The sequence below is a fragment of the Limanda limanda genome, chromosome 6 (assembly GCF_963576545.1).
Source record: "Limanda limanda chromosome 6, fLimLim1.1, whole genome shotgun sequence".
Classification (NCBI taxonomy): Eukaryota; Metazoa; Chordata; class Actinopteri; order Pleuronectiformes; family Pleuronectidae; genus Limanda; species Limanda limanda.
Genome location: NC_083641.1, coordinates 976,011 through 989,959, shown reverse-complemented (window position 1 = coordinate 989,959; position 13,949 = coordinate 976,011). Strand labels below are relative to the sequence as shown.

Sequence of the window (13,949 nt, the reverse complement as noted above, 5' to 3'; positions counted from 1 at the left end):
TCCGGCTGACAGACACCGTCCAGCGGCCAGCGCAGCTCCGTGATCCGAGTGAAAGTCTCTTGTTCTGGGCTTCGACACCGTCAACATGCTGATAACTGAATAGTGAGTATCACAACTTCCTTTTCGTATCAGCTACAAGAGAGGAACCAGCCTTTCCCCTGGTGTTAACCTGTTCAGCCTTTCTCAAGTCACCACTAAACACAGGTGGACTGGGAAATGCTGCCTTTCTCTCTGAGCCCGTCCGTGCGTGGTTTGTTTACGTGGACCGCTCATCGGAACTCCTTTGAAATTTCAAGCAAATTGAAGTTCATCTTCATGTTGAGCAACATCCCCACATGCTATAGTTACGTGTATTAGTATTTGCGTGCATGTCAATTCGGTAAGGATAGGTTTACCTTTCTATTGGAATAACCGTTGGAACTCGGTGAAATCGTTTTGACAGCTCAATGAACTTTGGTGTGAGGAGGAAATCATGGGTGCGAACAACTGCCACTCTATTTGTTCTCTGAGGCACTGAGGTGGAGAATACCTCTGATGTGCAGAAAAGATATAAATGCCAGTAAATGTATTTTGAAAAATCCCCCTGAAGTTGGAAAATGTGTGCCAAGAACTTGGGGTCATTGAGCTTAGTAAATATCAGGAATCTTGGTATTCTTCTTTCTTCTGTTTATTTGTCGGCGGTGGCAACCAATGTCAAGGTGCATTACCATCACTCACTGTCTGGATCAGCCTGTTCTTCCTGACTGCTCCCGAGTCAAGATCTGATCTGTTCTTCCTCTTCTTTCCATGTTTTTCTTCTTTGGGATTTAAGTCAGAAAATTAACAAACCTGCCTTTGATCAAAATAAGTGAATGAATTAGCAGTCCATTCAAAATTACATAAAACTACACCCTTGCAACTCCTGAGCCAGGTGGGGTTGACAGCCCTGCCTCATGCACATCATCTCTGGAACATCATTCAGTGGCTGGCTGTCACATGATCACAGTGTAAAGTGCATGAGAAGGAGTCAGCCATGATGAATTATAGGGCTTCGGATGATTCTCCTGTGTCTCAAAAATTGCACTGGACCCTTCTGGTGAGACATTATGGCCGTGCTGTGTAAACGGTGCCGGGTAACACAACATACACAGTATCCTTTTCACCACACCAGCCTTCAAGTTCATGCACAGGAGCCTCCTCTCTTACTCTGATCTGTTGCCATGAAATATTCAGGCCCTGCAAGACTGGCAACAGGTGGCGATTCATTAGCTATTGTATGGGCTTAGGCAAGAGCTGGGTACACAAAGAACACACACACACACAACCATATTGTTATCATTGCTGTTTTTGTGGCTGCATGTGCCGGCCGCAGAATGCTTGGATACATGACCAGTAAAGTTTCGATTGATTCCTGCAGAGGTGTGGTGTTAACATTACTGTGTCAGTCACCCCTGAATGACAGCTAATGTCGTAGACTTTGTTCCTGTTGCTTTCTCCAATGTGTTGAGCTTAAATCCACACCCTCTAGATCCGCTCCGAAGGGTGAGATGTCTTTCTGTGAGTTAATACCTTTTGTCTTCTCTCTCTTGTAGCCGAATCGTCCTGCCTGTGTCAGTGGAGGAGGTAAGGACTCATTTAGTTACTCATTGTTTTAAACAGGGACAGGTCATGATAACCGACATCAATATTATATAATGTGTTGTAAAGGGCCCAGTTAAACTATTCAACTTCAAATGTTTGGTAAAGCTATGTTCAGACGGTTGTGCCTCATAGAATCACTGAACCACAGACCTTTGTATTTTTCTTCTCAATTTGTATTTCAAAAAGTATTTGAGGATTTGTCTTCACTTCCTCTAAATCACAACTTTCCCTGCAGGGATTTTCTCATTTTCAGTAGCAATTGGCCATCTCTCTGGTGTCAGTTGATAAATCCTTTGTTGTTTTTCTCTCTTAGTGACACCTAGTGCTGCAGTTTTCCTCCTTCCTATATAAAGGCACAGCAGAGCAGAGTAGGTTTTGCACATGCCACAATAGGTCTCAGTAGACTGCCTTTTAGATGTTGCAACACTTAACTGTAGCTTCATATCAGGTCCAGGTTTGTAAGAACAATTACACAAAACTACTGGACCTGGGAACTGATATCTATTAATGTGTGAAATTTGGTGCAGCTTGATTGAACTTAATCAAGCTGCACCAAATTTGGGCCAGATTTTATTTAATTTACATGGCGGAGGTATGTGCTTTGCTGCCATCTTATTCGATTTGTGCTCTGTGGGAAAACTATCAACCCCTTCCCGTTTACTATTATGGCCAATGCTTGATTCTGGTTATAATCAAATCTTCCATACAATACTGAACTGTTGTTTTTCCATAACTTCACTCTGAGCAGTACCCAGGATTTCACTCACCCACATGATCACAGTTTGTTGAATGAGCTTTTCCTCTGATCCGTTTTAGTGTTAAGATGTTTTTTTCTGAATTCCTGTGTTGTTGAGAGATCAAGTGAAACCATTATAGCAACTTGAGCTGGATTAGAAATTAATGGAATAGGTGTGTGCTATGTAATCTGAGTAAGCCGTCATAAGTGATGACGCTAAACAGATACTAACATGAAATAAAACAAATATCTAAATTGTTGCCTTCCATGATTTAGTCCGATTACTTTCGGAATTTTTAATAGAGAAAACCATTCACTTAAATTAAATTTGAACGATTAAGACTCAATAACCCCGATGACATCATAACCACACCCTCTGGATAAATGTATTAAACTTGACAAAGCACCTTCAGAACCAGAGCAGATACTTATTTAACTGTTTCCTCAGACTCGTGACAGGTGGACTAAACCTGATGTGTAGAATCAGTAAACAGATCCTTTGTAATACAGAAAAAGGCCCTAAATATAGATGTAAATATATATTTACATCTAGATGTAAATATAGCTGTCGGTTACGGCCCTGATTCATTGAACGTGTAGCAGAAAGCATGTCGTTTTTATATTTGTTCTAATATATACAATGAAAATTACATATATGAAGTGCAAAGTTACTGCATAGTTACTTTGCAGCTATGTATGGGAAGACTAGTGGACAGTTAAGGCTTTAAACGTGTTTCAACAAGCAGACACAGATTTATTTTTTTCTGGAATAGTAGTGTCATGCTTTTATTTACGGGTGACTGAAATGCTCCAGTTGTTTGTGTTCCCATTAATTATAACACAATTATTAATCAGGATCATGTTTATTCCTATGCCGCACACCTTGTTTGTGTCAGTGATTCCTTGTTGTGAACCAGCAGGTTCACAGGTTTCTGCTGAAAGAACGGCCTCAACATGTTTTTTCCAGTATTCGTGACGACCTCCGCTCAGGTTCCGCCAGTTTCTGTTGTTCACAGCTGAAATTCATCTTCCGATCTCCTCTTAAAGGTCGGTAATTACATCTCGACAAAGGGAAGACGTACTGGTTCTTCCCGACGAGTCACATTTTTGAGTTCATGCTCAAGTGGCAGGGCTGAACATCCCAGAGCTACCAGAACAGGTTGCTAGCCTGAAGCAGTGCTCTGTATCTGAGGAGGACAACATTTTTGTACAGGTCAACTGCAAACGGTAGCACAGGTTTTAACGTCTCTTTAGCTTTCACACAAATCCACACAGTTTCAGTGTTAATAAATCCTGGCAAGATGATTAGCCGTAGTGGCTTCTTCCTTCTAACACCACTTACCTATTATACTGTATCACCGATCATATTTCAATAACTTTGCCCCCACAATTGTTAGCATGTAGTGAATTCATGTAAAGGCCTGTTTGACAATTTCAAACCACATCTATTCCTGATTGATCAGAAGATTTGTAATTTAGTATAATAATTCTTTATTACGAGAAGTAAGCAGGTTTAATCTAATAAGGAACATTCAGTGATCATAAAATGCATGATGTGGATAACATATAAACGTGATCATTAATGGAGTAAGTTCCATTACATCATAATCTATTTTTAGGGGCACCTGACGTCAGTTTGTATAATTGGCAAAAACTACAAAAGCGTTTTTAGAAATTCTAAACGGTAAAGTTACAGTGTGAAGCTGAGGCCCAGGTATATGTTCCTTATATGACCAAGGCCTGTTCCTCTGACAATACTGTATTACTGTCTGTTTGCAGTTTGTCTTATTCATATTTATATATTCATGATGTCAATCAACGTCTGCGTTGTGTGTGTTTTAAAACGCAACTTTCCCTGCAATCAAGTTATTGTGCCTGGGAAAATTCACGTGAACGTCATCTCGATTTAGAACATCAGCTCGGTGGAAAGTCGGCAACAAGTTTCTTACACAAGTTGCAGACGTCATCACATTTCACAATTCACTTGTTATTATAGTCATTAATGTCATTAAATTATTGTTTTTTTAATGTCACTTTAGTCACTTGCAAACTGCACCTCCATTTATTAGAAGCACCTAGCAGGACATAACCTCTCAGCTTGCGCACACACAAAATCAAACACACACACAGGGACACTCCCAAGTAGCCAGGCTGGCAGCACCGGTCATGTGAGTCACTCTTTCCAGTGTCACAACACATGCGCCTGAGTCAGGAAGAGCTTGAACTTTGGGGGGTGGAGGAGGAAGACAAAGAGGAAGAAGAAGAGAGAACGGAAAGCTTACTCTGCAGTTTCTTCATGCTGAAGTCTGTGTCTGTGATAAAGGAAAATGGTTAACTCACGGTCATTCACATGAAATGCTGAGCAGGGGACAGAGGAATTCTTACAACTAGCTCTTTGAACGTGTCTTTCCATCTTGTCATGTCATCCTTTGGTTCGTTGTTGTATCATTTGAAGTTGCATAATATCTTCACCAAAATCTCTGCAATGCGTGAGCTGCTCTGCATACTGAGGCTAAAGCTAATGTAGAAGCTAGTGAGGTGGTTCATTTTGGAATCATTCACTTTTAGATTATCCAGTTGGAATAATGTTGTCAAATAAATAAAACATCAGGCCACCTTTTCATATGAGGAAATCGTAAGCATCGAATTCAATATTTGGCCACTTGGGGCAGCAGAACAAGCTGTAAACAGAGTTTATCAGCATGACATAGCTGAAAATGAAAACACAGGTCATGGCCCATCTCACCAAAAACAATGAGCTGAAAGATGCTGAAGGAATTATTGATGAACCTCTTTCACACAACACGTCTACACATTTACATGATCTAATATCATTAGTTTCACCTGTATATTTCTTGCAATGAAAAGTGAGAGGGCGTGCTGTGAAAAACACTAACACTTGACAAAGTGAATACAGACACTGAACTTTTGGGGCTGATATTAAGGGAGTAAAATGTACAATCCAATTCTATCACCAACAAATATTCATAGTGTCATCAGTCATATTAAAGCCTTTAGGCCGATACCAACGACGTTCCAATATTATTGTGTGTTCCTAATTTTGATATTTATGTATTGACTGAAAATTTTCACATAAACTTGGAAATTATCAAAGTTGGAAGATTCTGAAACCTTTAACAACAAGTTATATTAAATAAACACGGAATATTTCAGACTGTGCAACGTTTTGTCATATTGAGGAAATGTGGGGCATTCACAGATTAAACTCCTTTTGTCCAAGAGGTTGAAGCACCAGCACATAATCTAGAGATTAAATGAATTATGTATAAAAGTGTCTGTAAACAACAATAACTCTACTCCTTCCTCCCTCCAGTACCAAGTGGGCCAGCTGTACGCAGTAGCTCAGGCCAGTAAGGATGAGACGGGCGGAGGAGAAGGCGTGAAGGTGTTGAAAAATGAACCCTATGAGAAGGATGGAGAGAAGGGACAGTACACTGACAAGATCTACTACCTGCAGAGGTTGGTTGTGCACTTCATATCTCACACTGATAAAGGCTTAAAGGTTCGGTTGGCTACACTTTGACAATATCAGGGTTTCCCCTAAATTTGCAGATACAAAATTATTGCTGCTGCTGCGTCAGGATCAGTTCATTTTCCACAGACACGGCTCGCCCCGCTGCAGAAATAGTTTCTCAGGGGAAGCACTGAATATGCAAGCGATAAATCCCATCCCTACGCCCTTTTGTCAAACCCAAACCCTGAAAACACATGACTTTGCACTGACAACTGCTAGATGACGATTTCGCCGTGACTCTCTCACTATCCTCGGCTGTTATCTCTGCGGTTTATGTCTCTCCGACTGAAGAGTCTGGTCACGTGCAGTGAGATCACAGGCAGGGTGTACGCTCAGGCAGGTCCATTCATGACAGACCGGTACAGCGTCCAATCATTTCAATCGATCAGATTGAAATGATTGTGTCTGAGGTCCTTGAATATCAAGGACCTCAGACACCACTTCTTTTATTTGTCAACTTTATTTTTTGATGGCTGTCGGGACGTGAAGAGGTTTTCCACAGATGTGTTTCAGAAACAACCTATAAGAAGTTGTATGAAAGCAATTCTGTTTAGCTATAAAAGCATACCTAATATGTATCTGTGGTGTTGTGTGTGTGTGTGTGTGTGTTTTTTTTTTTTCATGCTTTCTGTTTGTGACTCTGCAGTAAAGTGCCAGGTTTCATAAGTGCATTAGCTCCGACTGGTGCTCTGGAGATTCATGAGGAGGCCTGGAACGCATATCCTTACTGCAAAACCAGTGAGTCCCCACACACACGTACCATGTTGACTGAGGGTTAACTGCTTTTAAGTTAGTCAGCATCTCGTCCCCAGTCAGCATCTTGTCATCCCGTTGTACAGTTAACACCAGCTGTTTTTGGTGACCTTCCACTGTTACATTGTGTGCGTTGTGGAATGTCTCTGCTGACAACCTTGATGCTTTGAATCTGTATATCAGCTAAAACCTTGTCTCTCCTTCTCTTTCTGATCCAACCCACTCTCCATCACGGTCCAACCTTTCTTCTTATGCAGTCCTTACAGTAAGTATTCTTAAATGAAAGTTAAAATAGAAGTAAACTTTCTAAATTTGTTTTTGCATTTAACTGTTTATTTTAAGTATGGGCCCATTTAGAGATGAACCATGTGATATTTATTTTTACGATTATTGTCACCATAATTATCACAGTTATCGGTATTATTATTGTTAAAATGTCCCACTTTTTTTTTTTATTCCTGAAACGCATAATGAAGTTATTTCACTAAGAATGGTATTTGAATAATTATTTATATTAATTTAATTCATTAATTATTAATAGAAATAACACAGCAGTATCTTGGAGTATCATGATAACTGCTGCTCATTTCAGCTCACTTTTTCTCATTTTCTCTCTGAGCGGAGAATCAGCCGAGATGTGTAGTTGACAACTTGTTGTGTGTAGTGCAGATCCTGACCCCAAACGTCTGAAAGTCGGGACAAAGTATCACCATTTATTAAACAAACTGTTTGATGGCACTAAATTCCAGCAGTTGTTAGTCACAAAAAGGACACTCAGAGATGGGTACGCCACTTCTCAGGCAAACGTTTTGAGATGGGAAAATGATGATGCTGACGTGATATGGTGAATTCAAGCCAGATTATTGATTCACTTCATCATTAACATTACATCTAACAGAGTTATTTGTGCATCCTAGACATAACTGTTCCATAAGAACCTTCAATTGAAAAATATATAAAACAAATCACAGCAAATTAAGTTCAAATACCATTAAACAGTTGACTCAATAATATTTTTTAATAATATCTTCTATCACTGCGTGTATATATATTGTCTGATGGATCTAAATGACACTCGTGCGTAATGTGATGTGATGGATGCACGTGAATTGAAGGATTGGGAGGAAACAAGTGTTCACTGATCACATACATTTTTTTGTCCCCTGATGTCCCATGATGACTGATCAGCTGATATAGATTCTGATATAGATTCTATAGATCTGTGATCTTGGATCTTTGTGCAGAACTGAGTCCAGTATTACACAGACCGACCTGACAGAACCGAACCGAACCGAACCCTCCCAGTACACACCCTCTGGGTTATTAGCCGACAGGTCTACACAAAGACCTGTCGGCTAATAACCCATGATTAACGCTGTATAATATTTACCATTCTATGTAGAGGCTCTTTTAATCATTTAGAACAGGGGTCTTCAACGTTTTTCAGACCAAGGACCCCCAAATAGGCGGAGAGATGGAGCAGGGACCGCCTACGATATATATTGTATAAAAATGTGTTTTATATTAAACTGGGCCTAGTTCCATGTATAAACATACATAACTACCCTGATATTGTGCATTCAATACTAAGCTATTCAAATATTACACGGGTTCATATATGGGGCGGCTGTTCTGAGGGGTAGAGTGGTCGTCCTCCAACCTGAAGGTCGGCGGTTCGATGCCCAGTCTGAACCATCTGCATGCCGAAGTGTCCTTGGGCAAGATGCTGAACCCTGAATGGCCCCCCCATAGAATAACAAAGTGCTGCGAATAGATGCACTGTATGAATGTGTGTGTGAATGGGTGAATGTGAAACTGTACTGTAAAGCGCTTTGAGTGGTCATCATCAGACTAGAAAAGCGCTATATAAATACAAATCCATTCACCATTCACCATTCATATATTCATGTTTTTAATTTAAACATGTGCAAGGTACAGGATGGCCATGCCACTGCCATTTATAAACATACAGTGGGTACAGAAAGTATTCAGACCCCTTTAAATGTTTCACTCTGTTTCATTGCAGCCTTTTGCTAAAATCAAAAAAGTTTATTTTATTTCTCATCAATGTACACTTAGCACCCCATCTTGACAGAAATGTAGAAATTTTTGCAAATTTATTAAAAAAGAAAAACTGAAATATCACATGGTCATAAGTATTCAGACCCTTTGCTCAGTATTGAGTAGAAGCACCCTTTTGAGCTAGGACAGCCATGAGTCTTCTTGGGAATGATGCAACAAGTTGTTCACAGCTGGATTTGGGGATCCTCTGACATTCTTCCTTGCAGATCCTCTCCAGTTCCGTCAGGTTGGATGGTGAACGTTGGTGGACAGCCATTTTCAGGTCTCTCCAGAGATGCTCAATTGGGTTTAGGTCAGACCTCAGACTGGGCCAGTCAAGAATGGTCACAGCGTTATTCCGAAGCCACTCCTTTGTTATTTTAGTTGTCTGCATTGCCTTGTTGGAAGGTGAACCATCGGCCCAGTCTGAGGTCCAGAGCACCCTGGAAGAGGTTTTCTTCCAGGATATCTCTGTACTTGGCAGCATTCATCTTTCCTTCAATTGCCACCAGTCGTCCTGTCCCTGCAGCTGAAAAACACCCCCATAGCATGATGCTGCCACCACCGTGTTTCACTGTTGGGATGTATTGGGCAGGTGATGAGTAGTGCCTGGTTTTCTCCACACATACCGCTTAGAATTAACGCCAAAAAGTTCAATCTTGGTCTCATCAGACCAGAGAATCTTATTTCTCATAGTCTGGGAGTCCTTCATGTGTTATTAAAGTAATACTCAGATTCATGGTTTTATTTTAAACATACATGTAGAAGAGACAGTGAATCCTCAAGCTATCTGTGGATGGCACACATACTCCCACATTAGTGAGATGTCAGAACCTGATGGGTAGCACACAACTTATCTAATCTTGGATGGATGGAGGTTGTCAGGCAGAGGGTCAAATCAGCCTCACAATATGTTGGATGCATGTTAATTGAAAGACATTTAAATTCGTGGAAAAAAAAAAAAAAAAAAATTATAAATTTAAAAAAAAATTGTCTAATCAACCAAAGATTTTGCGACCCCCCTGCAGTACCTCCGCGGACCCCCTAGGGGTCGCGGACCCCCTGTTGAAGACCTCTGATTGAGAAAAAAAGTTAACAGCTGTGTGTAATCTTAAATTCAGATTATTTCAGAATTTAATAATCTTGCAGTTTTGGATGATCAAAATACGTACAGGCGATACAAGTTCCCTCACATTCAGTGTGAAGCAATATATCTACATTTTTTTCAAGTTCTTTGTATTCATCATTCTTTCTATCTCTCAGTTTTTTGGGCACAACATTTTTGCCTTTTGTGCGCACGTACACTTTTAGTATGCTGGGTCAGTAACCAACCAGAGGGTCGCCGGTTCAATACCAATCTCCCCAATTGAATGTACCGGAATTGTCTTGAGGCAAGATTGTGGGTCAAATAGTTGTTATTTTGTTTCACACTGCTAACACATTTTTGCTGAATAAGTGTTGACTTGAAGGCCTCTGGAGTTCAGCTGTGACTTAGATATGACCTTTGTCCTGAGGCAAACTGGGTCTCAGGGACATAGAAGTAATAAAGCTGACGAATGGCAGATTAAAAAGAAAATTGAAGCAGACAAATAAAAGTAACTCAAAAGTTAGGATCCCTTTTAACTAGTTACTTTTTGATACAGAAATAGATAATGTAACGATTCCAGCATTGTTGTGGATGGATGTATCATGTTTCTCTCCCATGTTTACAGAATCCCTGGATGGGAGAAAAATTCCTGATCAAGATTGAGACGTGGCACAAGCCGGATATGGGGGATCAGGAAAATGTAAGTCTAGAATTATTAATAGAAATACATTTTCAATCTTGGAGGTGGGTGACAGTGTTGTTTATATTGAAGTCCAGGATAGGGTCTTCTTGCACAGGCAGCAGGTGAAATGAAGCTAAATAGGTTGAAATTCACAAACATTTCTGCACACTTTCATGCTTTCCAGATGAATTATGAATATAACATTTATATATATATATATAATCAAGCTCCCAGGCTTCATAGCAGTAGTGGCTCGATCCCTGTTCAGTACTGTGGGTCAAATTCAACCAGCCCCAGCTGTACATGGTGTTTAGTGAATGTGATTGAGCTGATGAGCGAAACTAAGTAAGTGATAGTTAACATAAAACATGAAGTGTGTGTATGTGTATTTTTTTACCCAGAAACTGAACTAACTTGTTTTCCTTTGCCTTGCTGCAGGTACATGGACTTGAAAACGCTGAGCGGGAAATAATTTACCTCGACATAGCTGAGAGAAAAGACATAAATCCAGGTGTAAGTAAAAAAAAAAAAATTGCATGTGTTTTCCGAAATGAGCAGGGATCAGTTTTTTCCCTGATGGATATTTGATTCAAATGAACTAAAACATTAAGTGTAATCGATGTGCTGCTTATTATGTTGCTTCATATTTGTCATAGCTATGCTGAATGTCATTGTTGTGGTTATCTTCATTCTTTAGGACTACAAACCAGAACATGACCCAGCCATCTTTAAGTCAGAGAAGACAGGTAGAGGACCTCTTGGCCCTGACTGGAAGGTACTACTCCTCACTGTGGCTCATTTAGTTAAAAAAATAAATGAAAATATGAGTTTAAAGGCCTGGAAAGTGTGTTTTATGTGATCTGTGCATCTTTGCCTTTGCAGAAAGAGCTCGCTAACAACTCCAACTGTCCACATATGTGTGCCTACAAGCTAGTCTCCGTTGAATGCAAATGGCGTGGATTTCAAACCAAGCTGGAGAAAGCAATTCATAAGGTTAAACAATGTTGTTTGTTTTATCAGTATGGCATTTTTGATACCCACATACCTTTTTGTAGCTCACACAACCACACAACTATTTCTCTGGTGTGTTCTCACGCTGTCTTTCTTACACGCCCACTCTGTTCAGATGGAGAAGCGTATTTTCACCAACTTCCACAGACAGCTGTTCTGCTGGATCGACAATTGGATCGACCTGTCCATGGATGACATCCGACATATTGAGGATGAGACAAAGAATGAGCTGGATACGGTGACTGAGCATATTTAACTTTACACTGCATGATTCAAAACCAAACCACTTTCTTATTCAAGCACAATGAGTCATTGCATCGATATAACACAAAAAAGGTCCTGTCAGTTACTAGCAACTGTAGATCAGTTACTTCACATGACTGATGTAGATATTATCATGTAATGTGAATATCTACAGTTTTTTCTGAGTGTCTCTGTGTGTCTGTGTGTGCGCTTGTACTTTCTCTTTTTGAGGACCTCTTCAACCATAGATCTTATGGAGTGAGAACACTTAAGCCAGCTCACTAGACATTTTCAAATGAAAGCTTGAAACCTATCTCTACACCCGAGCCTTTATGTAGCTTTGAACCGGCTCCCTGCTGCATTTTAAATGCACTGTGCTATTTCTATATGCTTTATTTTCTTATGCAATGGTTTTTTAGCAGTTTGAGCTGTCTTATGTTATTTTACTGTGACTGATATACCTTTATTTATAGTAATATGATTTTTTTCTGATTCTATGGTTCAATGCTAAATTTTAGTGGTTGCATCTGGTAGGGAAATGTGCTATACCAATAAAGATGATTAATATTATTATTATCATAAACACACCACCATTAGCTATGATAGCTTCCACACAGTGTTAACAATACAGACACTATGAAACTAGATTTGTTATGGCTGAACAGTTACATTGGATTGCATCAGATTATACAGGTGATCCTAATAAATTGGACACTGAATATATGTTTTTAATATGTATGTAGCTCATAACATTTATGTTTGTTTTCTATGTCAAAGTTGAGGGCCGGTAAGGAAGTTAAAGGCTTGGCAAATGATGCCAAGTGATTGCAGCTGATGGATTCAGCCAGTGAGTATTTCACTTTTGTTTTGGATCAATTTAACACCGAGAATGTTGAAGAGGAATAAGACAGCTGACTTTTTTTTCTCTCTCTTGTCAGGCGCTTCTCTGATACAGGAAGATTTGACTTCCTTCAACAAACTCAGTCTACTCACCTCGGACACTGGACCTAGACCAGCATGATGGGCATAGTCAAGAATATAACACATATATCCTAATAAAATTTGCTCTTAATAAGAGCTGATTATTGTAAAACATTTGTTTGTATTTATGTACTGCATTTGTGAAACCAGTTTTGGGGTTGTACGATTCTTGCTTATGCCTATTCAGTCCTCTTAAATTTGAAAAACTGGGGAAGACGTGTGGTTTGTGTCTAAAGCAACATATCTGATTAACTGTACTCGTGTGCTTTTTTTAATGGAATATATTTGGGCTTTGTTCTTTCCCTTGATTTTGTATTTTCCAGTTGTTTCCAATTGTTTACTTTCCAGAACAAGAGAAATGTTCAAAAAGAAAAACTCCAATGTTATTTTGTATTGTACAATTGACTTACACAGAATAGGACTGACTACAAATAGAGTAGGCTCTGGAGCGTTTACCAAATTTCTCCCCAAATCACATATTGCTTTTTTTAAATCATCAAACTGGAAATTCATCCTGGCGTGGGGACTGGAGGCCAAACTATAACATATGAGGTATTTACATTGGAAAGACCTCATCAGAAAAATGTCCATCATACTCTATAGTCTGATTTGGTCTGGTGGTTGGTTTAACCTCACACAAAGATTACAACTGCTGTTTTTTGATTACAGCTTTAAGCTCAAGCTTTGACTCTGTGCTTGTATTTTGTCAGAAAAACCTGAAGCTTGAGCATTTTCCTTAATGCCTAACTGTCTTGATAACTTAAAACTGGATAACTTCCTTATGCTGTCAATCCTTTGTCCTGGGCTGTCATTGTAATTGTCTGGATTTTGATGTTTTAATGTGGATCCAATTACAATGTGTATTAAAGACAATTTATTTCTTGATTGTACATTTTTCTGCTGTTGTAAAAAATGGTCTGGTGAGCCGTTACCAATACATGAACATCCATGAAAAACAAGACCCCACCCAACAACTTATGACACTGGATCCTTCAGAATAAACGCATAACCAAAGCCTTTACATACTAGAAAACACGAAATACGGAATTAAATTACATCACTTACATCTCAATGCATACCTTTACTATTTACTCAAACTGAAGAGGAACCTTCTGTTGGGCAGTTTATAATGGCGAGATTTTTTGACAACTTGCAACGATGACTACAGCTAAAACTAGTCTTAAAAGCTACTTTTTGTTAATAAAAGGTTGATGGGGATAAGTGGCAAATTCAATAAAAT

The 13,949-nt window shown here is 39.4% G+C and overlaps 1 protein-coding gene across 1 annotated transcript; it reads left to right on the top strand.

Moving 5' to 3' along the window:
* Positions 1-13,592, top strand: LOC133003335 (phosphatidylinositol transfer protein alpha isoform-like). Its single transcript, XM_061073041.1, has 12 exons — positions 1-102; positions 1,572-1,602; positions 5,691-5,836; positions 6,538-6,629; positions 6,902-6,909; positions 10,418-10,492; positions 10,913-10,987; positions 11,172-11,249; positions 11,357-11,467; positions 11,601-11,723; positions 12,506-12,575; positions 12,667-13,592. Exons 1-11 carry the CDS (start codon positions 86-88, stop codon positions 12,551-12,553), a joined length of 804 nt encoding a protein of 267 aa, XP_060929024.1. The 5' UTR covers positions 1-85; the 3' UTR covers positions 12,554-12,575; positions 12,667-13,592.
* Positions 13,593-13,949: the final 357 nt, after the last annotated feature.